Raw genomic sequence first — 26538 nt, forward strand, 5'->3', positions numbered from 1 at the left:
TGTGTTTTATAATCCAGACAGGATGCCTGTCTTTTCAGTGAGCAGCAACCTATCTCTTGTTATATAGTCCTTAGAATCAATCGACTTCTCTTCATCATGTTTACGATGTGACCATCGAGTTAAGTATGTCGTTACCGCTGTTGGATGTCTTGAATATCACGTAGTTGGAAGCGATCGAAAATAAGCTCAGAACTCAAGTACTGTGCTGGTTTGTGTCAGTCAGCATGGAGTATCTGCAGTTATGAGTTGACCGGTGCTCTCTTAGATGCTTGAACCTTCTTTATCCAGAAGAGCAATTGGAAACGTTGACACTGAGATATTCGACTTTCAATCTCTGAGATAGGATTATCTCCACCCCTATAACAGTGGTTAGGGAAATATGACGTTTTGAAATAGGATTAATTGGCTTAATGGCATTTCGCACATCTTGAGGATCGATAATTGAAGGTCCGAGAAAACGGATGGCGTAGGTACTCACTACTCAGAAATACTAAAGTAAACCGAAATATTCTCTTGGTGCTCCTCGAAGTTCAGTGGCTTTCCAAATGGAACTATCTTCGAAGCAATCCAAGTTGATATGCTGCACTTTTATTTTTGGTAGTCCTAGTTCCAGGACATAAAGTACTCGTTTGTTTTATCTGTAAGAGTAAATGTTTGACTTCAGTTAATCCACAACCTATCAATAAAATATATTTTAAAAGGATTTTACGATGGATATCTATTTTAAGCATTAAGAATATGAAACAATTGTTTAAACTGATTTAATGACGAATGAATAAACACAGTAAACGTTTTCAGTTTGTAAAACGTATAAACTCGTAACAGTTATTAAAGATCTGTCATCCATTAACATTATTAGTTTCGTCAATGCCTTCTCTTATATTATTGTTAACGCTTTCACGTCGATTCATAGACATTTCACTTTCATTTTGTCCCAATGTTACACGTCTCGACGTTTTCATTTTAATTTGTCTTCTTTGCGGATATAACTTTTTTAGTAAACCATAAAATGATTTTATGGATGCCAAAAACAATAAGCTCCAAATTACAACAACTGTAACACAAACTATAACATTAAATGTGAAATTAATAGCACTAACATTCTGTTGTATTGAAGAGTATAAATTGGGATAAGATATACCTTTATCTGAAAAAAAAACAAAGATCTATATATCCCATAAACTTTTTGTAGTTAATGTATCTGACACTCAATGGTGCGAATAATGAATGCCAAGTTTTTGTTTTAGATCATAAATCAATCGATGTTAGACCACCATTGAAAGCCTGGAAGCACTGGACGTCCGTTTCGTCCTAGTATGGGACTCCTCGGCAATGCGGAATCGTGGACGCGCTACCACCATCTCCGTTGTTTTCAACCCAACAGTTTGTGGGCGACTACATTTTAGACGGTGTTCTTCTAAAAAATTTATGTATGTGGATAATGATCAGAAGATAAATATTTTCTCTAGTGATATTTCATTGTATCTACAGAAGATAGCAGTAATCTACAGTCTGTTTTTATACATAGTTTGTAGATGACCTTAAAAAATAAGATGAGAACTAAAAGGTAAAAAGTTGTTTCTAAGAATATGTGTTGTAGACTTAAGGATAAATTTGGATAAACAGAAATAAGCATTCAAACAATAGAATTTCTAAAAAATACAAGATTTTCAGAGTACTTTGAACAGTAGAATCTTATCTGAGTAATAGATGATATGTAAGTTTAGAAATAAAACTATGATAGGATTCTAGATTATTACTGCAATTAATATTTTATATCGTAGTAATTGATCACTTAGCAGCCTAATCAGTTACCATTTGACAATTATTGTTTATGTGCGTGGTTGCCTTGATATACTTATTCCTAGTAACTGTTAAACTAAGTAACAAACTTCCAATAGTAGTTAATAATATTCACTTCAATTTTAGGTTTAACATTTGAAGTGGGATAAAACTTAAAACCATAGTTCACTGATACTAAGATAAGAATATATGATGGGTATCTCTGGTGATTTATTCATTAAGAGACAAAATAGGATAATCGCATGACATTTTGTTTAATTATGATTATTATCGGGAAGAGAAGTCTGTCCTCTATCCATCTGGATACAGACAGTGTTCTGGGTAGGTAGGCCTTGATAAGTTATTAGCTCATTGAAAATTTGAAATGGAATTACTGCTTACTAGTAAATTAGGCTCTTATAATAGTAAAGTTGTAAACGCGATCAATGTGTCCATCAGAGGTTGTTTATATTGATTTAATAGTCAACTAATTATTCGTTATCGTAGTTTACAGATTCTTTATTGTTACTTTGCGCTTGAAATTCTCGTGATAAGTACCTTTAAATTGGTAAGTCGGGATCCATCGATATACACTTTCATCCATTTGTTGGTATAATGTGGGTTTCATTCAAAGCCATCAATACTTTACTTTCCTATAGTCACTATGACTGGATACATCACTTTTCAGCAGACCTTCAAACATCATCATGTTATTTAATTGAGTTTTATATGGAGACTCCTATAATTTGAAGGTCGTTTTTGTAGTACTTACCATGTTGGAATGCTTACCGTCGTACAAATTGGTGTAAAATTGAAACAACTACTCATTAGTAGTATGTCTAATCACGCAGGAAAATTCTGATTACTTGATGTGAACGTATTATAGTTTAAAAATCTGAGACATTACCATTGTTCATTAAATATTTTATACTAAAGGAGAAATTTCACGAGTGAACCATGGATGGGCAAGTAAGCTTATAAATAAAATCCAGTTTGTAAACGAACTTAATCTAGGAGACTTCATTTAATAGATTATCTAAATTATACGAAATTAACAGTCAAAATGATAAAGATAAGGGTTGAGCAATTTTGTGAATTGATTGGAGTTAGAGATTAACACCGTTGAGTGTCGGTTTAGAGGTTAAGCATGTACGTGTGAGACCGAAGGTCCCTGGCCTGACTTCCGACCGCGAGGTCATTAGTGGGCACTGACGAGGAGTTCAATACTAGGTCAAAACGGTCACCCAGTGTTTCTAGACTTTAATCGGTAGTCTAGTCAAGATAAGTGTTTTATTTAAACTGGAGTAAATCGAAGTCAAACTAACTTCGATCTGCTATTTAAGAAGTACATTATCATTAATTAAAACAAGAAAAATGATTTAACTTTAACTGAGATTTAGATTTTACACTAATAAATTGAACTCACATATATACTTGCTTTCTACAATCATTAGATTTTTACCTATCTTTTTAAAAATCAATAAATAGGTAATTCATCTTCGCACTGTTAGCTATTTACTTACATGTACATAAATGTTCCGAACATTTAATATAATCAATGGGTGAACCTAAACATAGTTTTGATTTATTTCCCAATTTCATTGATAGACAATCTCTCTGACGTAAACTATAACGCATATTTCCACAAGCTGGTCGACACTGATCCCATTCTGACCACTTCGACCATACACCAACCCATTCTTCACAAGCAAGTCCACTGTAACCAGGATTGCATACACATTTAGCCTTTTTAAAGAAACAAATTTTACATAAAAATTATATCATATATATATGATTTGTACTAAATTGATTTCTTTAGCGTGGGATATATGGTTTATCAAATCAGTTGACAAAGTATAGGGATCACATTTTATATCACATAAGTCTATTTGATATCGACTAGCATGTATCGATTCGATGTGTCTTTCAATCAATGAGGAAACAAAAGATTTTGAAGTTTAAATTTATTTTGTGCAAGATTGTAATACAAAAATGTTAGTTTCCGAAAACAAATCCAGAGAAAACTTTGTTTTCGAAGTGTTTAATGTTGAATGCTACAGCTTCTCGTAGAGGAACAAATTCAGTCATTAGATTCTTTTTAGGATGTTGGAAGATTTGCTTCACGTTTGACGTAACTATCTTCGGTTTTTAAACACAACAAGAAATTTATATTTAGAAAACCGAAGAATTAACTATCTCAGTTGCGGCGAGACTAAACTATACTGCCGACCTTTGAACGAATCTTAAATGACCTTGAGAAATATTAGCCAATCAGAAGACAGTTAGTATACAGTAAAGATATATTACACAAAACTCAAAAATTAAAGGGGATACTGTTCTTTTACATGACTCAAAAACTTCTCAAGGTCATATATAGGTTCAGAAGTTCTAAAATCATAGTGCATACGGTACAGGAACACATCCATATGGCTCCATAGTAGTCGACCTCTGAAACCATGATAAGGTCTTAAAAATTCTTTTAGCCTCGACCACATAGCTTCAATGTTGTTGGTATATTGGTATGGTTTACGGTTTAGGGTTAAGGGTGAGACAATAATTTATAGACGACCTTTGAGCGACGCTAGAGTGACCCTGAGAGTGTCAACATAGTAACTAAGACCAAACGTAGGTTATAAACCTGTGTGAAGAATTCAAATTATGATTTACAGTTCATGGTTAAGGTTAGGAATTATACTTAGGGTTTTCATCACGAACTGACATCAGCTATAATGCCAAAACTCTATTTATCCAAATGGATAATTGAATTTCGCGCCAAAATCTTATGATCACTTCTCTTGTAGACGCTGAATTATCACGTCTTCCCTAAAATCCGCTGTAAACCGATCGTACGTAAGCATCAGGTACCGAACTTAGCGCCGTGACCTTGAAAACCCGCGAAAGCTTCTGATTGGCTCATCAGTATAGTTTAGTCTCGCCACTTATTTTTACTATATTGTAGTACTAATTATATGAATTTACTTTTTCGAAACACAAAAACGAAAACGACCAAATTTTAAATCTTAGTTGTTTTGACTGAAGTCATGCTCAAACTGGGATTTTGCAGAGCTAAGAGAGCTTCTTGAAAAGGATACCTGTAGGCAAGATAAATACTGCTGTCAATTTATTGCCATTGGAGTAGTTTGAATGAACCTTACATCATTTTTCAACTGAAGATCTTAGTAGATAATGATATTACTGGCTAAATACTCTTTTCGTTTTCATAAATTTATAAGGTGATACTTTTCCATCAACTCCGCCTGTAGCCCCTCCGACGGCTACTGCCGGTCCCAAGTCCGGATAAAGGAGGAGGGTTGGGCATGGGGTTAGCGACCCAATCCCGTAGAAAACTAACTCGCTAAAAATGCTAACCAGGAAAAATAATTCAAACTCTGCCCAGAGCGTTAAAGGAAGAATTATGACGCCTCATGAGTTTCATCGGAAGTCACAAGGTCGATGCACCTTCTAAACAACCAGAGCAACAAATTTTATAGGCATATTGAACGTCCGGACAATGCGGGAGACCGGGAGAGTCTTCCGAATTGATACAAAAAGGGGGAAATACAACCTGGGGGTCCTTGGGATCAGTGAAACACATTGGAAGCAGGTTGGACAACAACGACTAGCTCCAGGGGAGCTTCTGTTATACTCCGTTCATGAAGAAGAAAATGCCCCACATACACAAGGAGTTGCATTGATGCTGTCCTAACAACCACAAAATACACTTGCAGGATGGGAATCTCATGAACCAAGAATCATCAAAGCCTCCTTCAAAACAAAGAAAGACGGCATTACAATCAGCGTCATCCAATGCTATGCGCCGACCAACGACTACGATGAAGACGCTAAAGACCAATTCTACGATAGGCTGCAGTCAATCTTCGAGAAGTGCCCAACAAAGGACCTGACCATTCTGATGGGAGATTTGAATGCCAAGGTTGGAATGGACAACACTGGATACGAAGACGTCATGGGACGACATGAACTGGGAGAAAGGAACGAAAATGGTGAGAGATTTGCAAACCTATGTGCCTTCAATAAACTGGTCATACACGACACTATATTCCCACATAAACGCATTCACAAAGCCATATGGACTTCACCGGATCACATTACATAGAACCAAACCAACCATATCTGCATCAACAATGTTCAGGAAGACGATGGAGGATGTGAGAACCAGAAGAGGAGCTGATATAGCATCAGATCATCACTTGCTGGTAGCCAAGATGAAATTAAAATTTAAGAAGCAGTGGACAATGGAGCGGACAACATCACGAAAGTTTAATACGGCTTTTCTTCGGGATGCTGACAAATTCAACAAATTCAAGATAGCCTTCAACAATAAGTTCCAGGCCTTTCATGAGCTACTCAATAGAGAGGGAACTATTATGGAGAGCAACTGGAAAGGTATCAAGGAGGCAATCGTTTCAACATGTCAGGAGGTTTTGGGCCACAAGAAGCACCATCACAAGGAATGGATCACTGCTGGTACACTGGATAAGATTGAAGAAAGGAGGAACATGAAGGTAGTAATCAATATCAGCCAAACAAGAGCAGAAAAAGCCAAGGCACAAGCCGAATACACAGCAGTAAACAAGCAAGTGAAGAGTAGCATCAGATCCAACAAACGTAAATATGTGGGAGATTCAGCAATGATAGCGGAAAAGGCTGCAAGAGAGGGAAACATGAGACAATTGTATGATACAACAAAGAAACTCTCTGGAAATTACCGTAATTAACCAGAACGACCAGTGAAAAGCAAGGAAGGCAAGGCAATCACCAACATTGAAGAACAACGGAACAGGTTAGTAGAACACTTCAAGGAACTCTTGAATCGACCAGCCCCATTGAATCCAACCAACATTGAAGTAGCACCCATGGACCTCCCAATCGATGTTGGCCCACCAACAATTGAAGAGATCAGCATGACCATCAGACAAATCAAGAGTGACAAACCAGTAGAACCAGACAACATTCCAACAGAGGCAGTGAAAGCAGATAAAGTAGTAACTGCAAAGATACTCCACATTCTCTTTAGCAAGATTTGGGATGAAGAACAAGTACCAACAGACTGGAAAGAAGGACTTCTGTTCAAAATACCAAAGAAAGGCGATCTCAGCAAGTGTGATAACTACAGGGGCATCACTCTTCTATCAATACCAAGAAAAGTCTTCAATAGGACATTGTTAAACAGAATGAAGGACTCGGTAGATGCCCAAGTTCGAGATCAACAGGGTGGATTCCGTAAGGATCGATAGTGTACAGACCGAATCGCAACTCTGCGGATCATTGTGGAACAATCAATTGAATGGAATTCATCACTCTACATCAACTTCATTAACTACGAGAAAGCATTTGATAGCGTGGACAGGGCAACACTATGGAGGCTTCTTCGGCACTACGGCGTACCTGAAAAGATAGTCAATATCATGCAGAATTCCTATGATGGATTAAACTGCAAAGACGTGCATGGACGACAACTCACTGACTCGTTCGAGATAAAGATCGGTGTCAGGCAAGGTTGCTTACTCTTACCCTTTCTCTTTCTTCTGGTGATCGATTGGATCATGAAGGCGTCAACATCCGGGGGGAATCACGGAATACAATGGATAGCTAGGATGCAGCTGGACTATTTAAACTTCGCAGATGATCTGGCTCTTCTATCACACACACAACAACAAATGCAGGAGACGACCAGTGTAACAGAAGCCTCAGCAGCAGTAGGTCTCAATATACACAAAGGGAAAAGTAAGACTCTCTGATACAATGCGGCATGCACCAATCGAATTACACTTGACGGAGAAGCTTTTGAGGATATGAAACTCCTTACATATCTGGGCAGCATCATTGATGAACACGGTGGATCTGATGAAGATATGAAGACGCGGATCGGCAAAGCGAGAGCAGCATATTTACAACTGAAGAACATCTGGAACTCAAAACAATTGTCAACCAACACCAAGATCAGAATTTTCAATACAAATGTCAAGACGATCCTACTGTATGGCGCATAGACGTGGAGAACTGCGAATGTCATCATCCAGAAGATACAGGTGTTTATTAACAGTTGTCTACGCAAAATGCTTCGGACCCGTTGGCCACACACTATCAGCAACAAGCTACTGTGGGAGACAACAAACTAGATTCCAACCAGCGGAGGAAGAAATTAGGAAGAAGCTCTGGAAGTGAATAAGACACACATTGAAGAAAACACCCAACTGCGTCACAAGACAAGCCCTCACATGGAATCCTGAAGGCCAAAGGAAAAGAAGACCAAAGAACACATTATTTCGAGAAATAGAGACAGACATGAGAAGAATGAACAAAAGTTGGATAGAACCAGAAAGGAAGGCCCAGGATAGAGTCGGTTGGAGAATACTGGTCGGCGGCTTATGCTCCATTGAGAGTAACAGGCGTAAGTAAGTAAAAGTGACAGTACTTTTTCATAACTTGTAACTTGATCAGTTATACCTCGCAACAAAAGTTATTCGAATGAGTCAACTAACCATCATAAAGAGATTAATCCTACCAGCGGTAGTGAGTGGTTTTATCATGTTCGTACCATAACTTTCAATAAGCAATAAAATATTTCATTATGTTTATAGGTGTCGTAGTTACGGAGCACTATCGTAGTCTTCAGTGTTTATTACACAGAGAATTATTCATCTAGGCTTTTCAAGAAAAGATAAGCCATCTCAACTGTTTCACTCATTATTGTTTATTCAAATTAGCGATAAACAACTTTTTTATTTACACAATTCGATAGAATACTACGTATAAAGATATAACGTGACCACGTACCTGATCAATATGGTTATTTGAAACACAAAATCCATGTACACATACAACAGAATCGCACTTTGTCAGTTTTTGCAAGCAATTAGGATAAGGTAATTCAATATTTGGTATCCAGTGCGTTTCATTACATTGACATTGATATGATGCGTCGCCTTCAGCACTTATTAATGCGATACATTTATTGCCTGAACTATTAACATTACATGCTGTATTACCAGCAATTAATGTTCCACCATTTGGTTGTAAGTGATGTTCAATACGAAATAGACAAGCATTTATTTTGTCTTGGCAATAATTACCGTGATAATCAAGTTTGCACACACATATTGTATACTTAAATAGATAAATAACAAGAGAAAAAAGGATACACTTCTTTTGATACACGTCAAATAGGATTAAATTTTGATAGTCTCTTTGTGCTTACTGATTATTTCAAATATTTGAACAAGAAAATAATTAACAATTTGGAAGAATACAACCAATTAATTAACCAGACAATTTCCTCAATCATCAAAATTTAACTAACATAGTAACAAATATGAAAATAAACTTCCTGAAAACATTTAACAATCATTATGTTCAGTATGTTAAACTTCAGTTTCAAAGCTAATTTAATTTAGTAAAAATAAACATTAAAACGAAATGAAATTTTACTCGTCAAATCGGTAGACTAATATTTATCACTGTGTTGGGGAGATCTGGTCGATAGTCGAATACTACTACTGATTATGAATTCTGAATTCGCATTTCTGAAACCGAGTATCTCATTTAAACTGAGGTCCTTCAACGTTCTCAAACTAAAGCTTGACAGTATTTAGAAAGTCTTTAAATTGGTCTGTTGTCTATCTGAGACCCGTATTTAAGACTCCAATGAAATACTACGAATTCGCTCTCCACCTGGCGCCTCAAAAACTTGTTTCACGTGCACTTATTCGGGGACCCTATAGAATCTTCATCTGCTTTAGCTGGCGTTGGTATCAAACTAAGCGCTAGAGCTGAGAAAGGACTAATTGAATGGACAACCAATAACACTGAATCATGTGTTGTTAGATTGGGAAGCTCTATCAAAGTGACCGTCTACTGCAACTTTGCGCAGACTACAACCTGTTTCTGGCTAGCACTAACCATCGGCACTGTCATCGCTGATGTGCCACCTGGCTACCTCCTTCTCCATCTCAAGCCTGGACTCAGATTGATTAAATCATGATCAGCTAACAGTGGTGTGATAATGTACAAGACTGCCGCTCCTTTCGGAGTACTTATCTAGACTCTGATTATGCTTTCAATTGAGCTAATCTTATCTTACGTTTCAATAGCCAACAAATTTATCGTCCTGAATAAATTGATGACGGCAAATTAGTTGTAGCTTGTGCTGCAACTAAATATCAATTCGAGCTAAGTTCAAATTTAGCTGTCAACCCACCGAAAAGTATAGATGAACATCAGCTGAAATCACTTTAAGCCATGAAAATGGCGACTAAGGCCGTTTGCAGCTTCACAAAACGCTTCGCTTGTAGACACTGGGTTTCTGCAGGCTCCTTACAACTTACTGAAGCATATTGATCTACTCTGGCCAACTGCGAGTTTGACCATAAACAAAGTTCTTCACGCAATGAATTTGTGGGAAGTTTGTATATAGACTGAGAAGCCTGGTGGTCGAATGTTCTAAAGATTTAGAAGCGGCAGCGGAATCTGGTAACTAAAGGAAGCTCTTTCAACTCACTCGAGTCACTGGCAACAAGAAATCTAGAGTGAATGAAACAATCTGTGAAGCTGATGGAATGCTAATCAATAACGCCTACCAACGTCCTGGACGATAGAGGGCTTTTAGAGGGACAGTTTAGGTGGTCTGCTGCCCCAGCGACATAGACCAGATTGTTCTGTCCCCTCAAGGCTTGTGACAACTGATCCATCTAACGAGACAGAAGTCCTCAAGGAATTCCAACTCTTGAACTGTTAAAAGTCACTAGGCCCAGATAAATTACTTCTGGCCCTTTTTATAGAACGTGGCGACCTTCTGGTTAAGGAACTTACTGAGTTGTTAACAAGTGCCTGGTAATTAGAGAATGTTTCAACATCGTGGAATGAGTCAATAGTTGTACATATCTATAAAAATGCTTCACTTCATTTGAACAACAACTGTTGGACGATAAGTCCACTTCCGATTGAGCCCAAACTATTGGATTCCGTCATGCTTCGTTTATTGTTTAAAACCCGAGAAAGATTGACTCGCGAGGAGCAGAATGGTATTCGTTCTGGTCGAGGATGTAGTAGTCATATCTTCGCCTTCTGCCAAATGTTAGAACACCGTCATACTTATTACAAACATTAGGACTGCCTTCGATTCGCCGGACAGGACGGTTCTCTGGGATTGTCCATTGAAGAAGAGTTCATTAACATTTTGAAAACACTACATACTGACGCCTCAGGCAATGAGGCCATACAACTAGATCTCTCCATTGTTCTATTCAAGTAGTGGGGTCAGGCAAGGTTGCCCAATCTCACCATCCCTTTCCAACTTCCCCAGCAATGACGTTCTGGAAACAGCTCTGATGAATGTACGTAACAATCATGATGACTTTTTGCCTGAAGAAAGACTTTTCGACCTTGAGTATAAGGATGATATTATCTTACTGTGCGATAGCACCCAAGTCATGCAATCCTCACTTAATCAGTGTTTGTCGGTATAGTATATGCTTCTCACCAGCGCCCTCGTCTAACCTGGCTTCCATTGAGGATATTTGACGACTGTACTTGATTATCGTTCTCTCCAAAGGAGTGCTGATATTCAGCAGTGACACCATGTTAGTACTGAGTAGCTTCGGCAACGTGTATTCAGGTACAGTGAAGCTGATTCAATCGGTATCTTGGAGGTTGAATGTCGTCCCAGTGAATTCCGCATCGTGCGTTATTTGGCGATTCTGGAACCGGTTTGAAAAAGCGGTGAGGTGAACAGTGCACGACATGATGTTGTGGTGTGAAAGAAAGCCGTACAGGATTGAATTTTGTCGGTTCCTCACGACTCCCTCGTTGGAGGCCTGGAAGAAGCCTTATGCACTGGCTTGAGATTTTATCATTGTTCAGAATAGAAGTTAGTAGCGATCCTTCTGTGATGTTCCTTTACTTTCTTCAAAAAATTGAGAGTAACATTTTTGACTGAGGGAATTCCTCATAGTTGTAATTTTTTTAATTGAACTGCTTCTCCCATTCTTCGTCTTATTATTATTATTATCGCACTTTGATGCACTAATTTATATTTATTCTTGTTTTTTTATTATACTCACCTCCCTTTTTCTATCTCTTCTCAACCTCAATTTTATCGTGTGGCGTATGTATATCTTGGTGCCAATTTGTATCAATATTTATGTGTTCAGATAAATAAATTGGCACTTGTGAGTACGGCATATCTACAGTGGTCTATCATAATAATTCTATTCGGAATCCAACAATATATTTCCAGGTTCAATCACTTTTTGACAGAACGTAATCTCCATCCTATATCAACGGTAAAACTATTTCGCTCATCACACTTTATACCATGAATTAAAAGTATATTGTTCTAAGAAATGTTTCATAACTGACCAAGAAATAAAGCCGAATTCCTACAAAGAAATCATTCTTAATATAAAGATAAAATATAGACGCTGACAATATAGACAATTCGGAGACCTTTGATATCCTTCATTTACTCAGGCAGAATTAATATGTTCTTCACAAGATACATTCATTAGTACACATTCAACAGCATCACAAACTCATCTAAATGTGTTAAATTATGACACCCTAAATTTTCTAAGGTACCTGTTTCTCGCTAGGCAATTTATTTTGCTGATAATATCTATACTCATTGCATAATACAGTAAACCAATTATCTTGCTAACCTCGTAATTTGAATCCATTGTACAGAATAATGTTCCATTTTTACTACATTTACTATTGGGCTCACAGTTTCTCGGGTTTCTTTGCCTTAGAATCTTTTCTTTCGTCAGCATATCAGGCTAGTTAAGTAAAAGAAAAAAATTGGGATACGTTTGAGTGAAGTAAAGACTGCTCATTACTTATTAGTATAGGAGGTTTGTAGCGAGTGTTGAATTTTATAGTTTACATCAAGGACTGACCTTAATTAGGCAATCTGTAAAAGCAAAGAAGCACTGGACAGCTTTGTATCCTAGTATAGGACTCATCGGCCGTATATCGCTAACTCCACAGAGGAATGAACTTTTTGTCGACCCATAGATCCTAAGTTTCTAAACTACCTTATACATTTTATTATTTTTCTACTAATCTCGAATTGTATCTTCCATACCTGATCTTCTCTACCACCCTTAATACTGTTACCACATGTTTTACTCCGGTATGTTATGATAATTCCATCTCGCTGTGTTAATAGAGTGTGGCAAATTAAACAAATACACACATGTGACAGGTTCTACGTTGTGTATGGTTGAGTGACTGAAATAGGAACAAACGAATATTCAGTGTTTCTAGGATTTCAATGATTTAAATTTATAAGGGGATTTTGCGTCAGCTAAATAAACCGCTTGCTTTTCATGTTTAGGATTTCATTTTTACGGTCAGTAATTTCCAGTTTCATCCTAATTGTTATAATTATGAAAATAAGGGGTAGTATAATATTAATTTTTTTCACATGTTCGCTAGTGTGATAAGTAGAAAAAGTTTGTACTATTTTCCCTTAACTCAGTCTACAATTGTAAGTGTATACTTTAAAAACTATTGTTGTCTATTCTGAAGTCATTCTGCAAATGAAAAGCAGATTCAAAGCTGTGATAAGAAGAGTAAAATGTTGTGTATTTTCAAATTAACAAAGAATATCAACTTACATAACCATATGAAAAAACAATCTACTTACATAATTTCTCGTTTGCCTTATCTTGTATATACTATCTGGTAAACATTCATTACTATCTCTATTCCATTTACTTGAATTATCACAAGGACATTCATATTCATGTGTAAATATACCATAATTTTTACATACATTAAATGGACAGTCATTCTGTATAACACATGGGAATGGACAGACAATATGATTATTTATAATCGGTTCTAAATTCTTTTGATATCGACTATAACATGCAGTTAAACATAGTGCATTTAAAAAGTTCATATATGTTACATTATTTATGGTTCTTATTGTTCCATTTCTTTGAATTCGTTCAAACTTTTCAATAATAACTCGATCATTGTTATTTCCTATTGGGATTAAATATTCAATAAATTTTTGTCTTATATAATTCCAACAACTATTAAACATTTGAATTGTTGTATTAAGACATTCATTAGAATGTATACTCATTAATTTATGGAGTTTATTGACATTTGTTAAATTTTCAATACTGAACCATTTTAATTTACCAAATAATGGTAATGTACTATTCAAAATAATGTGTGTAAACCCTGTTTCTAACATTGAATCTGTACAAAACAGATTAGATTTTTGTAAATTTTCAACACCATAATTTATACAAATGAGATAGCAAATGAATAAATTTAATATACATATGTAATTCATTGCCAACACATGTATATCATTTCATTGAAGTAATATGTATTCTTATACAGCTAGTAATGACGAGCGAATTTGAAATAATCAATAAGTATACTGGAGAATGATTTTTTGCATAATACAGTTGAATCTGTTATCGTTTGGTATAAAATTCTCAGTAACAGTATAATTGCTATTAAGATGAATTATGAACAACTATAATGCACACCAACTAAAGTACTGATACATTTATCAAGTTCAAATCAACTGGCCACAGTTATAAATAAAGAGTAGGAATATTGAGAGTATAATCATTGTAAACAATATAAAAATGCATTACAGAAGCTTAAAACCAATCGCAATTAGATGAAAACAAAGCAGTATAACCACTCAAAAAAAATTATTAGTATCCTAATATTCAACGATTTATACGCCAAGTACAGGCTTACGTACTTGAATTTCAATTACAAAATATGTAAGAGTTTAGAGATAGTATTTAGACCAAAGTTGGTGGAATAGAGTTCGGACATGTTATCTACTAATTGGAGGTTAATTAATTCATGTATTGAGTCGATGCTTCATGTGATATAAACAAGTGCCAAACCTAGTGACTGGGATAGATTCCCAGAGTTGTTGTTTAGTAAAATAACAATTAATCATTTCTCATTATTGGAAACCACAGATAACTGTGTAAAAAGAATTTGCGAATAACAACTACTATAGAGGCACTGTATATCTGTCTCCACATCTACATCCACTTATTGCATTTAACAGTGTGACTGCCCTGTGGACTTATTCATTTGGAGAACACAGCCAGATAACTATGTTGTAGAATTCCTAAAACATACTAGGGCAGTTGGTAGCTTGGATGGTAAATACCTATCGGTAACTCAACTTACGGATTACAAAGTCGTTTGTCGTCTACCATTCGATCCATATAGCCGGTTATGTATCTAACTACATGTCAGCGTTCATCACACTAAAAATTTAAACTGTTCTCACGACCTTAGCCGATGAAATAATTGCAGGATTCGCCTAAAATTTTATATACTCAAAAAAAGCAGAAACATTTACCAGAGACTTATCCTATTTATTTCAAACTGGGATTTTCGTTTTTTATTATGTAATTTCTGAACTTCAGAGTACCCTATTTACATTTATGTGCTGTAAACAACCTTTAAACTTAGTTATCGTACTTATTGAATCGTATTCGTAGTCATTACTTACTTAAAATCTATAAAAACTGTTAAATAATTCATTACTAAATAATTGGTACTTATTTTATCATTCGTTGTAAAACCTAAACAACGTTAGTGCAGATACCTAATGATGAATAAATAGAAAAGAATTAAATTTCTTGCTAAATTAGTGCTTTTCCCTAATTTCTAAATACAGAAATATTCAGTTCAATTCATTAATTGGCTTACTCATGAAAATTAATTGAACCTGATAATAGTAATTATCACGAACCGACAGTAACTAAAAAAAGTCGTTGAAAGCGCGTGAAGTTACAGATTAGGACCCAAAAGCTAGCCTAATGGTTCCCGGTCTTCAATGATTTTCCAGAACACATCAGTTCTTGTTGAAAAATATCTTAAAGTTACTTAATTATTCAGTACAGAGTATATAAGTCAAACACTTTGCTTGCAATTTGCGACAGTTAATGCAATCGTAACAATTGAAACTAAATGAAGTTGACTTTCGAGAATGAAAGCTTGTTCTCCTTGTTATTTCTTGATCAATACAACTACTAGTCTACAGAAATATATTTCTAAAGTAAAAAACAAACAAGAAAGTTAATTGTGAAACTCAATTATCCATACAAACATTTTCAAACCGTTGTAATCGACTAAGATAGGTAAGTGATAAATTCAGTGCTGCTAGAAGTGATCACTACCACATAATAATAACACAATAAACCCCTCTTTCTATGAACTAAACAATATAAGATCAAACAGAAATTTAAGATAAAAAAAACAATTTTTTTATTCAGTCACAGATGATTTACAAAATTAACAAAAGAATTAGCAAAGAACAAATAGTGATAAAAAATACTAATCACAGTTATTGTTCTACGTAAGAAATCGCTGACAATTTTAAGTATCTTCAAAAATGAGAGAGGAAACAAGGAATGAAAAGTTATCAGTGAAACGGTCACCTTGACAATGTCAAGTAAACCACAAGTTCCTTTTGTACACACAAATTCATGCTGAAACAACTGACAGTAGCTCCTTCTGAAAAAGTAGAAGTCCGAAATAGTCCTGTATATTTATCACACGGAAGGTAGTATCATGATTTACTGGATGACCAGTGTCCAATTTGTCTTCCTATGATATCACCACGTAGTTTGGAGCAATGCATGACCAAATTATTCGGCTTATATCCCGATGTTCTTTAAGATAATAGCCTCTCTGATATTCCAAAATATGTGCTATTGCAAGTACAGAATGATTGGATATCAACGGTCTCTTTTAGTGGGAAATTAGTGATTAAAGACTCCACATTAAAAGAAGTTATAAGTATTTTTATCTATATTTTAGTAGTGAACTAAATGACTTCATACACATATAGCTACAATGAAAACATTTTATCTATTGATACAAACCACTGCGTACATGAGAGAATTAGAGCACACGACATGAAATGAACTCGATTTATCCTATAACGGTAATTGTTATTGATGCATAAAAATTATTATGGATTATCGTTCTTATCCAGATAGATTAATTATGATATAAGTGGATTACACAATTCGAAAATGGAATGATGAAACGTGTCCATATAGTGAGGAAAGTTGAGGATCTGCGTTATAAAAGAAACAATAATAAATGGTTGACGTAAGGTGGGAAACGAAGTTAACAACAAGTGATTAAATAACAGTAACAAAATATTAATATTTCAAATAACTATGTTGATTTTATTGGTCAAACTAATCTATTCTTATCTATTAGAAAACAATCACTTCCCTGATATATCTACATTAATTCGATTTAATTCCGTTGACCTCTTTTTTAGCATTGTAATACATTCTACTCAATAATTGTTTCCCACGCATAAACTGAACATCCTAAGATCCAATTTATTCCTCAAATATCTTTTAACCTGAATTGTTTAAGTTGATTCAAGGAGATGAAGTCTATAGATATTTTGATATCCCACTTACTACTAGCACATCTATCATTTTAAAGGAATCCTGAACCATATTATTGAACAGCAGACACTTTAATGGAAAGTACCACTGATCTCGGTGAATTTTTAAGACAACAGACTCGAACAATGTGTTATCCTTTAATAGAACTATAAAAATGTCGAAACAAACAACCCCATCATAACTAACTTAATAGGAAAATGACACTTGATTTTACCTAGTAAACCAAGGTTTCTTTTAGCTTTAAAGTAGATACTCAGCTATTTAAAACCTGCTGCGAATGATTCCTGGTATACGTAACACTATTCTATCCATTACCTTTACAGAGGGACACATTGATTTGTTGAAGTCACAGTATTTCGGGTTTTCTTACAATATGAAACTTTCTGTAGCCATCGTTAAACGTCGCAAAGTTAGCACAACTTTTGAGGAAGGCAACAGAACTTAGGCTTGCAACAAAAGTTACTGGTAGTTGAAACCAACAAACAAAATAAGACATGAGATAAATGTGTATGGATTTGAATTACATCACTAAAGACGGTCAAAAAACGTAGTCCACCTTATCACATTTTAGTACAATAGTGTATTTCACTCTCGACATCAGTGCTGAGCAAAATAAAATAGTATATAACTTCGCAAAATCTTGAAACAATTAGAAAATCAGAAAATAAAGTTTGCAAACAATGGGTAAGTGACCACTAAGCAGTTCAATCTAAATGGTGATCCTTCTTTAAAATACTAACATGAGTATCAGAAAATTATTGTGTAATCATTTAAAGACATCAAATAAAGTCGATGTGCTTATGATAGATATTCGGAAAACAGTAGCCAACATACATACAAGCATATATTCAAAATAGGTCTTACATATATCAAAAATCATATATTTACCTCTAATCTTATACACAACAAAGCGTTTTCCTACATGTTGGGACAAATATTAAAATATTTCTACATACTTAATAAAAAGATACAGTATTTACCTTCCAGGAGGTAGAGCCTTAACGGTATTATGATAAGCATCGAAAAACATTTTAACTTCTTTCGATGGCCAATTCAATGCTCGCATTGGTTCAATTAACTAAAACAAAATTGAAAGTATAAACCACTACGTAAGACAGGAAATAGCTATTTCTATAATAATAATAATAATAATAATAATAATGGTAACAATCGGTTATTCGATTCAGAAAAGTTTTACTTATAACTAAGGAGAATAGTACAAGGAAGACAGGACTATGAAACCACGTGAAACTGTTAGAATTTGAATGAAATTAACCTCACAACTAGAAGCAGAAACGTCTGCAAGGCGACAGAGTGACATATTTATATTTGCAGATTTCCCAAAAGGCGATAATACGAGCGAAACTTTGAAGTGATCCAACTGCTCACCAAACACTATGGGGTTGTGGGACACAACACATTTCGTACGAGAATTACTATTACCACCAAACCTTTTTAGTACATTATTTATTATTTGTGAAAAAGTAATGTATATATGATGCAACTACTACAGAACATCAATAATTCAATGATTTGAAATTTTAAAAAATACCTTTTCAATAATGTCTAAGAAAAAATTTCGCATTTCCCGAGCGTGGCTTAGACCACATGCTAAATTTATCACTGCTTTGGATATAGGCTAAAAAATAAAGGATAAAAAAAAGATTTCCAATGCTTTGTTAAAATTGAAATATGATTTTTATGCAGAATGATTGTTACATTATATTAAAAGAGGGAATTATCGCTCATTTCTTAAGAGATCCATTAATAAAACCACTGTTAATTTAAATATCTGAACAAATTAATAAAATCGCACAAAGTAGAAATTTTTGTAAGTGATATTTACTGATACTAAATGGAACAGCGGATTTTAACAGACAATGGTATGGGACTACTTTCAAACTACACCGACAAGAAAACATGAGGTGAGTAATAAAAGTGCAGAACTTTATTCGCAATAACAAAATCGTTGGATGAAAATACAAACAGAAACGGAAGAACAGAATAAACGATAATAACTAAAATGTTTACACTTAGTAATCCTATAATAATAGCCAGCATCATAAACTGCTAAAAACTTTGGATTTTATAGATTGTCATTGACGGAATTTCCTAGGAGTTTTAAGGATTTCCAAACATTTACTTATGTTTTTTGCTATATCTGAAGATTAAAAGATTAATTTATGGAATATTGGGTTAACTATTATACACAACCATTCTATCTGCCAATAGTTAACAGTGAAAAACTTTTAAGAAGGTGAAGAGAGTTAATTTATAGACAAACATGTAGCTAACATTTTTTAAACATTCATTACGAGTCTGTGTTGCAAAATGTTACCGTTACGAGACAACTATATTGCAAAAATCAAAGAAAATTATCTAGTTAGATATACTCATTAACACCAACAGAAAATTGTTTATAATTGGCAGCTTGCATTATAAAAAATACTCTGACACGGCCTTACTTTGAAGTTGGATTCTAAATTTGCTAAAACGATTTTCGCTTGAATTTCAGAGAGATTGCGAATAACAAGTCTGCAAAAATAATAAAAACATGGATTATATAGACATACGGATGAAAATAAATGGTTTATGAGTTATTTTAATTTAAATTGATCATAGGATCAACTTTATACAGAAGGAAATATTCTGAAAAACTGTTACCAGTCAGTTTTAGTCAATGTTACGAATGTCCTAATGTGTAACTTATCAATCATCATGGCATCTCCTGGATGATGAATTCCTTGGACCGCTTAATGATCAAAATTATATGGATATCTGAATGGCCAATTTCAAGGGATTGCTATGCCACTGAAGTACATCTTATCATCTGTGAAAATACGAATATTTAGTAGTGGCTATAACCAAAATGTTGAGAAAAATCAGTGGATTTCAGTAGCATTTATTGAATTGATAAATAATTGGAAACGGGACACGACGAGGAGCGAAAGCTACTTAAACGTAGACTGACAAAAGTCTACACAATGATCGTGAGAAGTGGTGGCCAGCAAAAGCAAAACCGATGGAAAAGGCTTCGGCGATAAACAACAATAGACAACTTTTCAAGCTCATAAGAAAACAGGTATTAAATGTTTAGGAGTTAGTGGGACGCTTTCTGAAAAAGATTACAATGACAAAACGGTTCGAATGGTTGGTTGAATTTAGCGAAAACGAAGTTTGTTATACGACAGATACGTTGAATATTTTGCTCGGATGTAGCGTCATTAAGAACTAAACATAAGCTTATAATGTCCGTTACTTTTCATTAAACGTCTAACAACACCAAATTCTCAAGATATGTCTAAAAAACTTGATAAATAGTATCTTTTAATTTGAACCTGGTAACGATTATTCAAAATACTTTCAAGAAAGTCAAGGATATTCAAATGACATGAAAACAAATCAAATATCCGGTATATCTTATTCTTAAACATTCGAATCACGAAAAATAAGCTTACAGTTTATGCTTATCTAAATATTCTTTTTTCTCAATCAGTGGTTTACATTCTTTAAGATCGTGAAAAAATTGAAGGTCCAAATCAATACTGACAACCGGTTCACCTTTTGGATCTTTAATTTCAATAAAATCGAAGTTAAAAAGAATAAGAAATTACACACAAGACAAATTTTCTTTAATCATCCAAAAACAACATAAACGTCATCATAGTAATGAGATCAACAGAACTATAAATGCAAATTATTTCTGCTTAAGATAGTCTAAGATTAAAAACTATATATACCAAACTTTCGAAATAACACTCATGAATGACTTAGATAATGAAAATTTGCTGTTCTAAGCAAGTCCTAACGGTGTTTGGAACAATTATGGTAAACGAGGACCGTCTGATAACAAGAAAGTGGAGCAGTGGCCCAATGATTTAGGCATTTAACTTTCAAGCAGCAGGTCGTGACACCTTGTCTCGTCTATTGTGGTTTGGGCAACCGGGTAGCATAACTAGCCCTCATATTTAGAATCTAGCTCATAGCCACGTATACGAATCTGTACCTGATTGATTAGTTAATTAGTGCTGTACCTTACATCCTATCCACAATAAATCATGAACTCTTTGTTTATTACACACTGAAAAAATGAACTGAATTACAACTTATCAAGAAAATAAAACAAATTTATACTTACCTTTACCACTAGTTGACCAATGAGTCATTAGCTGACCTGCACAATATGCCAAGTTCTCAAAAGTAAGATATGAAAGACACTTCTTAGACGTTTCAAATCTAAGGAAATAAATGTACAGAGAGACGATTATCCATTAGACAAAGTCAGTCTAGACAGTGAAATACGTCCTACACAAGCATGTCGAATCAAAAGAAAGAGTGAAGACCAAGACAAAATGCTTAGATTAAGCTGGAAAAACATATGGATAAGCAAAGTGCTAAAGGTTTAGTTAAGAGTAAAGAATGACTTTTTCCGAGCCATTATAATCGCTTTAAGCAATATTATTCAAGGTGATCAAACATAAATTTTTAGAACCTTCAAGATATAAATCATATAGTATAAATTCCTAGACACAATTCTGACTAACTCAAATGCCTTTGTGCTGTCTCCTTGCTCAGTAACATACTAGAAAAGAAATACGTGAAAAAGAAGACAGCATCAGACTATAATCTCCAGCAAATGTGTAAAAAAGAATGAAACAATACAAATTAACGACTCTTCCTTAAAAACATTACAGGTTTTTTTCTTCTGCAGTGCTTATCGGAACTCAGACTAACATATATGATGCTTCACATATTTGAGCAGTAACAGATACACAAGTTTGGCACACACAACCTACTAATAACCCTTAATAGAACAAGGAATGCATATATTACCCGTTATACAGCTTTGCGACAGTTTGGTGCTGTCATAATATATTGTACTTGCAATTGAAACACTGTTGCATTAGATGTTATATCAAAACCAATTAGGTTATCAAACGTTTTTGTGTAAATATACCTGTTACTTGTAATAAATATAACAGCGGCATAACACTCAGCAAGCCATTCTGGTAGAAGAAAACAATTCTTTATATTATCTGTTAGTGGACCAGGCAAATCTTCAGTCCGGCGGGCAACACACGACAGGTTATCGAACTGCCTTTTACAACTCCTTAGTTGAAGTTCGCATCTTTCTGCAATATCAGATAATTCCCGTCTGGATTTATTTGATAATCTTTTGCCAACAAATTCACGTAAAAAACTCTCATCAAGGGAATAGTATCTGTATATCAAGACAAATTGAAGTAAATGAGGGATATGAAGTAGGTGATTAATAAAAAGTTTTAGAATAATACATTTGATGAATGGTAACTAAATTACCACAATACTTCATATGGTGTGAAACAGTAACAAAAGACTGAACTAAATGGGCATGATAGTTGTCAAGATGGATGATATTACGAAGGTCCTTAGCCAAAACTAACTGCTAATTACAAATAAAAACACAAGGTGATTTAAAACAATTATATAATGATGGATATTCAGTCAAGCTTGAAAATGAAGGTCACAAAACAGTTAGTCAGTTTGTAAGATTGACCACAGAATCGACGTTTTGACAAGGGCTAAACAATCTTATAGGAATATATTCAGCTTATACAAGGAAAAGATTATGTGGAATTAAATTAAAAATGACTCATATCAACTATTTCTATCCTTATGAAAAGCACCTGAGTCGTACTTTAAATTGTAGCTTTGAACTTCAAGTCACTAAATCACAAGTCCAAAACTTGCTGTACTTCAGTTCAAGTAAAAAAAACACAACTAATATAAGCTTTTATACAACAAATGTAACTCAAAATAGTGCAGAGACCTGTACTTGATTAGTGAGTTAAATTATTGTAGTCATTCTTACAGTTGGTTTTGGTACGAAGATACTAAGTAAAACTATAACATTGAAATGTTAAAATATAGGTTTATTTGACTCGATTCATAACATGTAGCATCTAGTGAACTGAACTCAGATTTCAAACTATGATTACCTCGCACACTTGAATGAAATTATTGGTCTGGGGGTCGGACAAATAGGGCATTTTTATCATAGGTAATAAATTTTGCTAAGTCCTCAACCAGCCGAGACATTTATGCGAATTTAAAGTTTGACAAGAGGCAAAACAGTTGAGAGCGAATTTGAAGGTATTGAGCGCAACATCCACTTGGTGAGACAAATTCGACGTTAATATGAAATATCACTGTTTTAAATGTATAAAATACTATAAAAGAAATTCGCCTTTCCATCTTACTAAGCAGTGTAATCCCCAGATATTAGTTTCGTCTCAAAAAAGATATTTGTTCATACCGAAATTACGAGACGTACTGCATAGATTTTGTGGAAAACATTTGTGCACGAGATCCCATTTGTTTTTGAGTACGGAGAATAGGTAGGTATACCTGACTTATGTAGGAGTATTTACCTAATATTTTTGCGGTAAGCCGCCGAATTATTGAAAGGCAAAATACAACGGCTAAATGCATTGCGAAAGGCAAAGGATGATTAGTATTGACTTTGCAGTTAATTCACCCCTACTTGCATCATTACTGTAAGTGCCGATAAATCAGCATATTGGTCGCATTTAATAAAATCCGATACAGTGAGCTGACGACCTACGAGATCTCAGTATGAACATTCAATGTTTACTTGGCGCATTGTCTGGTCACTAGGTTTATTTGTGGATACATTTATTACAAATCACCTTTGATAAAGCCAGCACGCAAAAAAATGTTAAATTTTTACAGTGAATAAATCAGCTAATATGTGATCTTCTGTATGGCAACTACTTTTATAAATATGAAACTTTTTTTCTTCAATGCAACAAGATAAAGCCAAAACAGATGAATGAGATAAACACGTACAAGTGAATCAACTGCTTGCGAGTTTCTGGTGTAAGCTGGTGGTATGCACAATCTTGCATGAAAGAATTTGGATGTCGTAAACCTGATTCCAAAAGTGTGAACTGAGCAAAGTGGTCTCTGACATGTGCGGCCAACATATCGTTTGTCATACCATACTCCTCTACTGAAGGCGATTGAGCCATGATTGTGCAAGCCTGAGAGACTAGGAAATTGGCGGAACAGTAAACAGGTTTATGTATAGTTGGAGCGACAAATAAATTGGTCATTTCATATTGAAACTATACTGGGTAATTAAAATAGCATGTAGTAGATAAAACAACTATCTAAAGAAATGATCATAGTTAGCCAAAATCATTACCACCGATACCAGATAGCAATAACTTCATGAAATAATAGCTGTAATTACTTAAACATCCCAGTAATACCATCAGTGTAAATGTCCAGGTTGAATGTTTTACTAGTCAGAAAAAAACTGATTGGTGTCAACAAGAGAATTCAACAGTGAAAAGCCAATTCAACAATACACCTTAAGTTATTTGAAGGGTGACAAACCATCCAGCTCAGAGAACGAAACCCCATCAAAATCATTCATCTGGGCTACAAATCTTCTCCACCATCTCAAAAACAGTTAAAACTCAATTCATTCGAAGTCAGGTTTCACAATATTAAGTGGGATGGAGCTAACAAGTTTCATTACCTAGAAATACATGGTCAAAATCACTGTCATGATACCCAAAAAAACATACTATAGGTTTCGCTTTATAATACCACCATATTTTATCTTAAGAGTATAAACATCATATTTCTAAAAGCAAACTAGAAAGCCTGCAACTAGGAAATTGGTGTTTTACTGTTTCAAATATAATAAAAGAATTTAAGACGGAACGATCCCAAGCAAACAAAAAAGGAAAACAAAGAATTTGGGGGTAATAAAGGTGACATTCCCAAATTTTTATGAATTCAAGGAATTGCGTGCAATATCGCCTTTGACGACTGTAATTGGGGAGATGGTCGAATATTTTGCTTAACTGTTTCTCTTGAGGCGGTGTCAAGAAATTCACAACCAACACCTTATTGGTTCTGTCTGCCCCCGAATGCCCTGGTACGGCCGAGAGTGGGGAGGACCCGCCCTCTCTCGAAATGCTCTCACATGGCCACGTGCATATAGCCTCTGTCAAGGAAGTCCTACTCACTGCCTTCTCGTGGCACCGGTGTTGTTTACGAAAGTGAGAGGATGAAAAGCTAATGTCCGGCGCTTTAAACGGGTTGGTGGACACTGCGAGTCCACCTAGGGGAATTGGAAAACCCTGATTCCAAACCAATGGTGCACTTGGGCTCCAGTATCCTGAGGGAACAAGTGGCGTATGTACCAATCGTCCGTTACCGGCTACTATGAGACTGCATCTCCCCACGATACTCCACTACCTTGCGGATCAGACCTTCAGATCGAACGCTCCGGGTGTGGCCCCTTAAGAAAACCACCTGCTTCGGTCTGGGCACCCGGGCAGTATCATAGTCATCACACAATTAAATGAAATGACCGTTTTTTGTGTGGCGCATATATATCTGGTGCCCCTTTGTACCAATATTTATGTGTTCGAATAAATAAATAAATCTGTCTGATAACTAATGTATCGAGTAATTGGGAGGTGAGACTATAATTTATATACCTTTGAGAAACGTCAAAGCGACTTTTAGAAACTTCACCAGCCTACTAGGGTTTAAGGAGGATTATGGGTTAGTATGGGAAAGCATAATCGAAATTTAGTTAGAAGCCTATGTTGGGGATTATATCAAGGAATTACATTAAAAAGTAATATCAATTATAATGCCAAAATGCTATATAGGCATATGGACGAATGAATTTTGAGCCAAACTCTAAAACTCGCTATCTTAAACCTGATAAATTGAAGTTTCTCTGATTTACCCGAGAGTTTGCCAAACTTAGATGCATTCTGGATATATATATATATATATATGACAAGAAATTCTAGGTAGAGGATTATAAAGAACCTGATGGTATACTTACTAGTTCGTCCATGTACCCATAAGTAAAACATTTCCATATCAACAAAACTCGGGCTGGTAACTGTGACGTCGACAAGACTATAAGAAAGCATCGCAAGCTCCTAACTTGAAAAAACTATCTGTTCGTTATTCAAAACTCTTTCGAATATTGCTAACCTTGCCGCGCCTTTCGAAGGGGAAGTTTAATCCTAACGTGATTTGCATTACTCAAACTTTAGCTGTGTTCTTACGTAACAAAAGTACCATTTCTGATCTAAAGAATCTATTCTGAGCTATACGTTCGGTAGATTACTTTTTTTGAGTTTCACCCAACTTAATAGTTAACTGTGGTTTTGCCTCAGCTTACTATTCGGTTTTTTTCAGTTTTTCACGTAAAGGCTAGTTTCAGCTTACCGTGACCCTTTTTTATACAATTCAGTGTACT

The 26538-nt window shown here is 35.0% G+C and overlaps 1 protein-coding gene across 1 annotated transcript; it reads right to left on the minus strand.

The window, feature by feature from the left end:
• Positions 1 to 839: 839 nt before the first annotated feature.
• Positions 840 to 26167, minus strand: Smp_165970 (putative acidic fibroblast growth factor intracellular binding protein; the record flags this gene model as incomplete). Its single annotated transcript, XM_018793504.1, has 13 exons — positions 26116 to 26167; positions 24087 to 24288; positions 22195 to 22458; positions 21376 to 21473; positions 20696 to 20807; positions 19703 to 19772; positions 18790 to 18876; positions 18218 to 18315; positions 13451 to 13973; positions 12462 to 12578; positions 8584 to 8913; positions 3306 to 3528; positions 840 to 1147 (listed from the first exon to the last, which is right to left on the minus strand). The coding sequence occupies exons 1-13, from the start codon at positions 26150 to 26152 to the stop codon at positions 840 to 842; spliced, it is 2469 nt and encodes an 822-aa protein (XP_018648009.1). The 5' UTR covers positions 26153 to 26167.
• Between the last annotated feature and the right edge of the window lie 371 nt (positions 26168 to 26538).

Source organism: Schistosoma mansoni, chromosome 1 (assembly GCF_000237925.1).
Source record: "Schistosoma mansoni strain Puerto Rico chromosome 1, complete genome".
Taxonomy (NCBI): domain Eukaryota; kingdom Metazoa; phylum Platyhelminthes; class Trematoda; order Strigeidida; family Schistosomatidae; genus Schistosoma; species Schistosoma mansoni.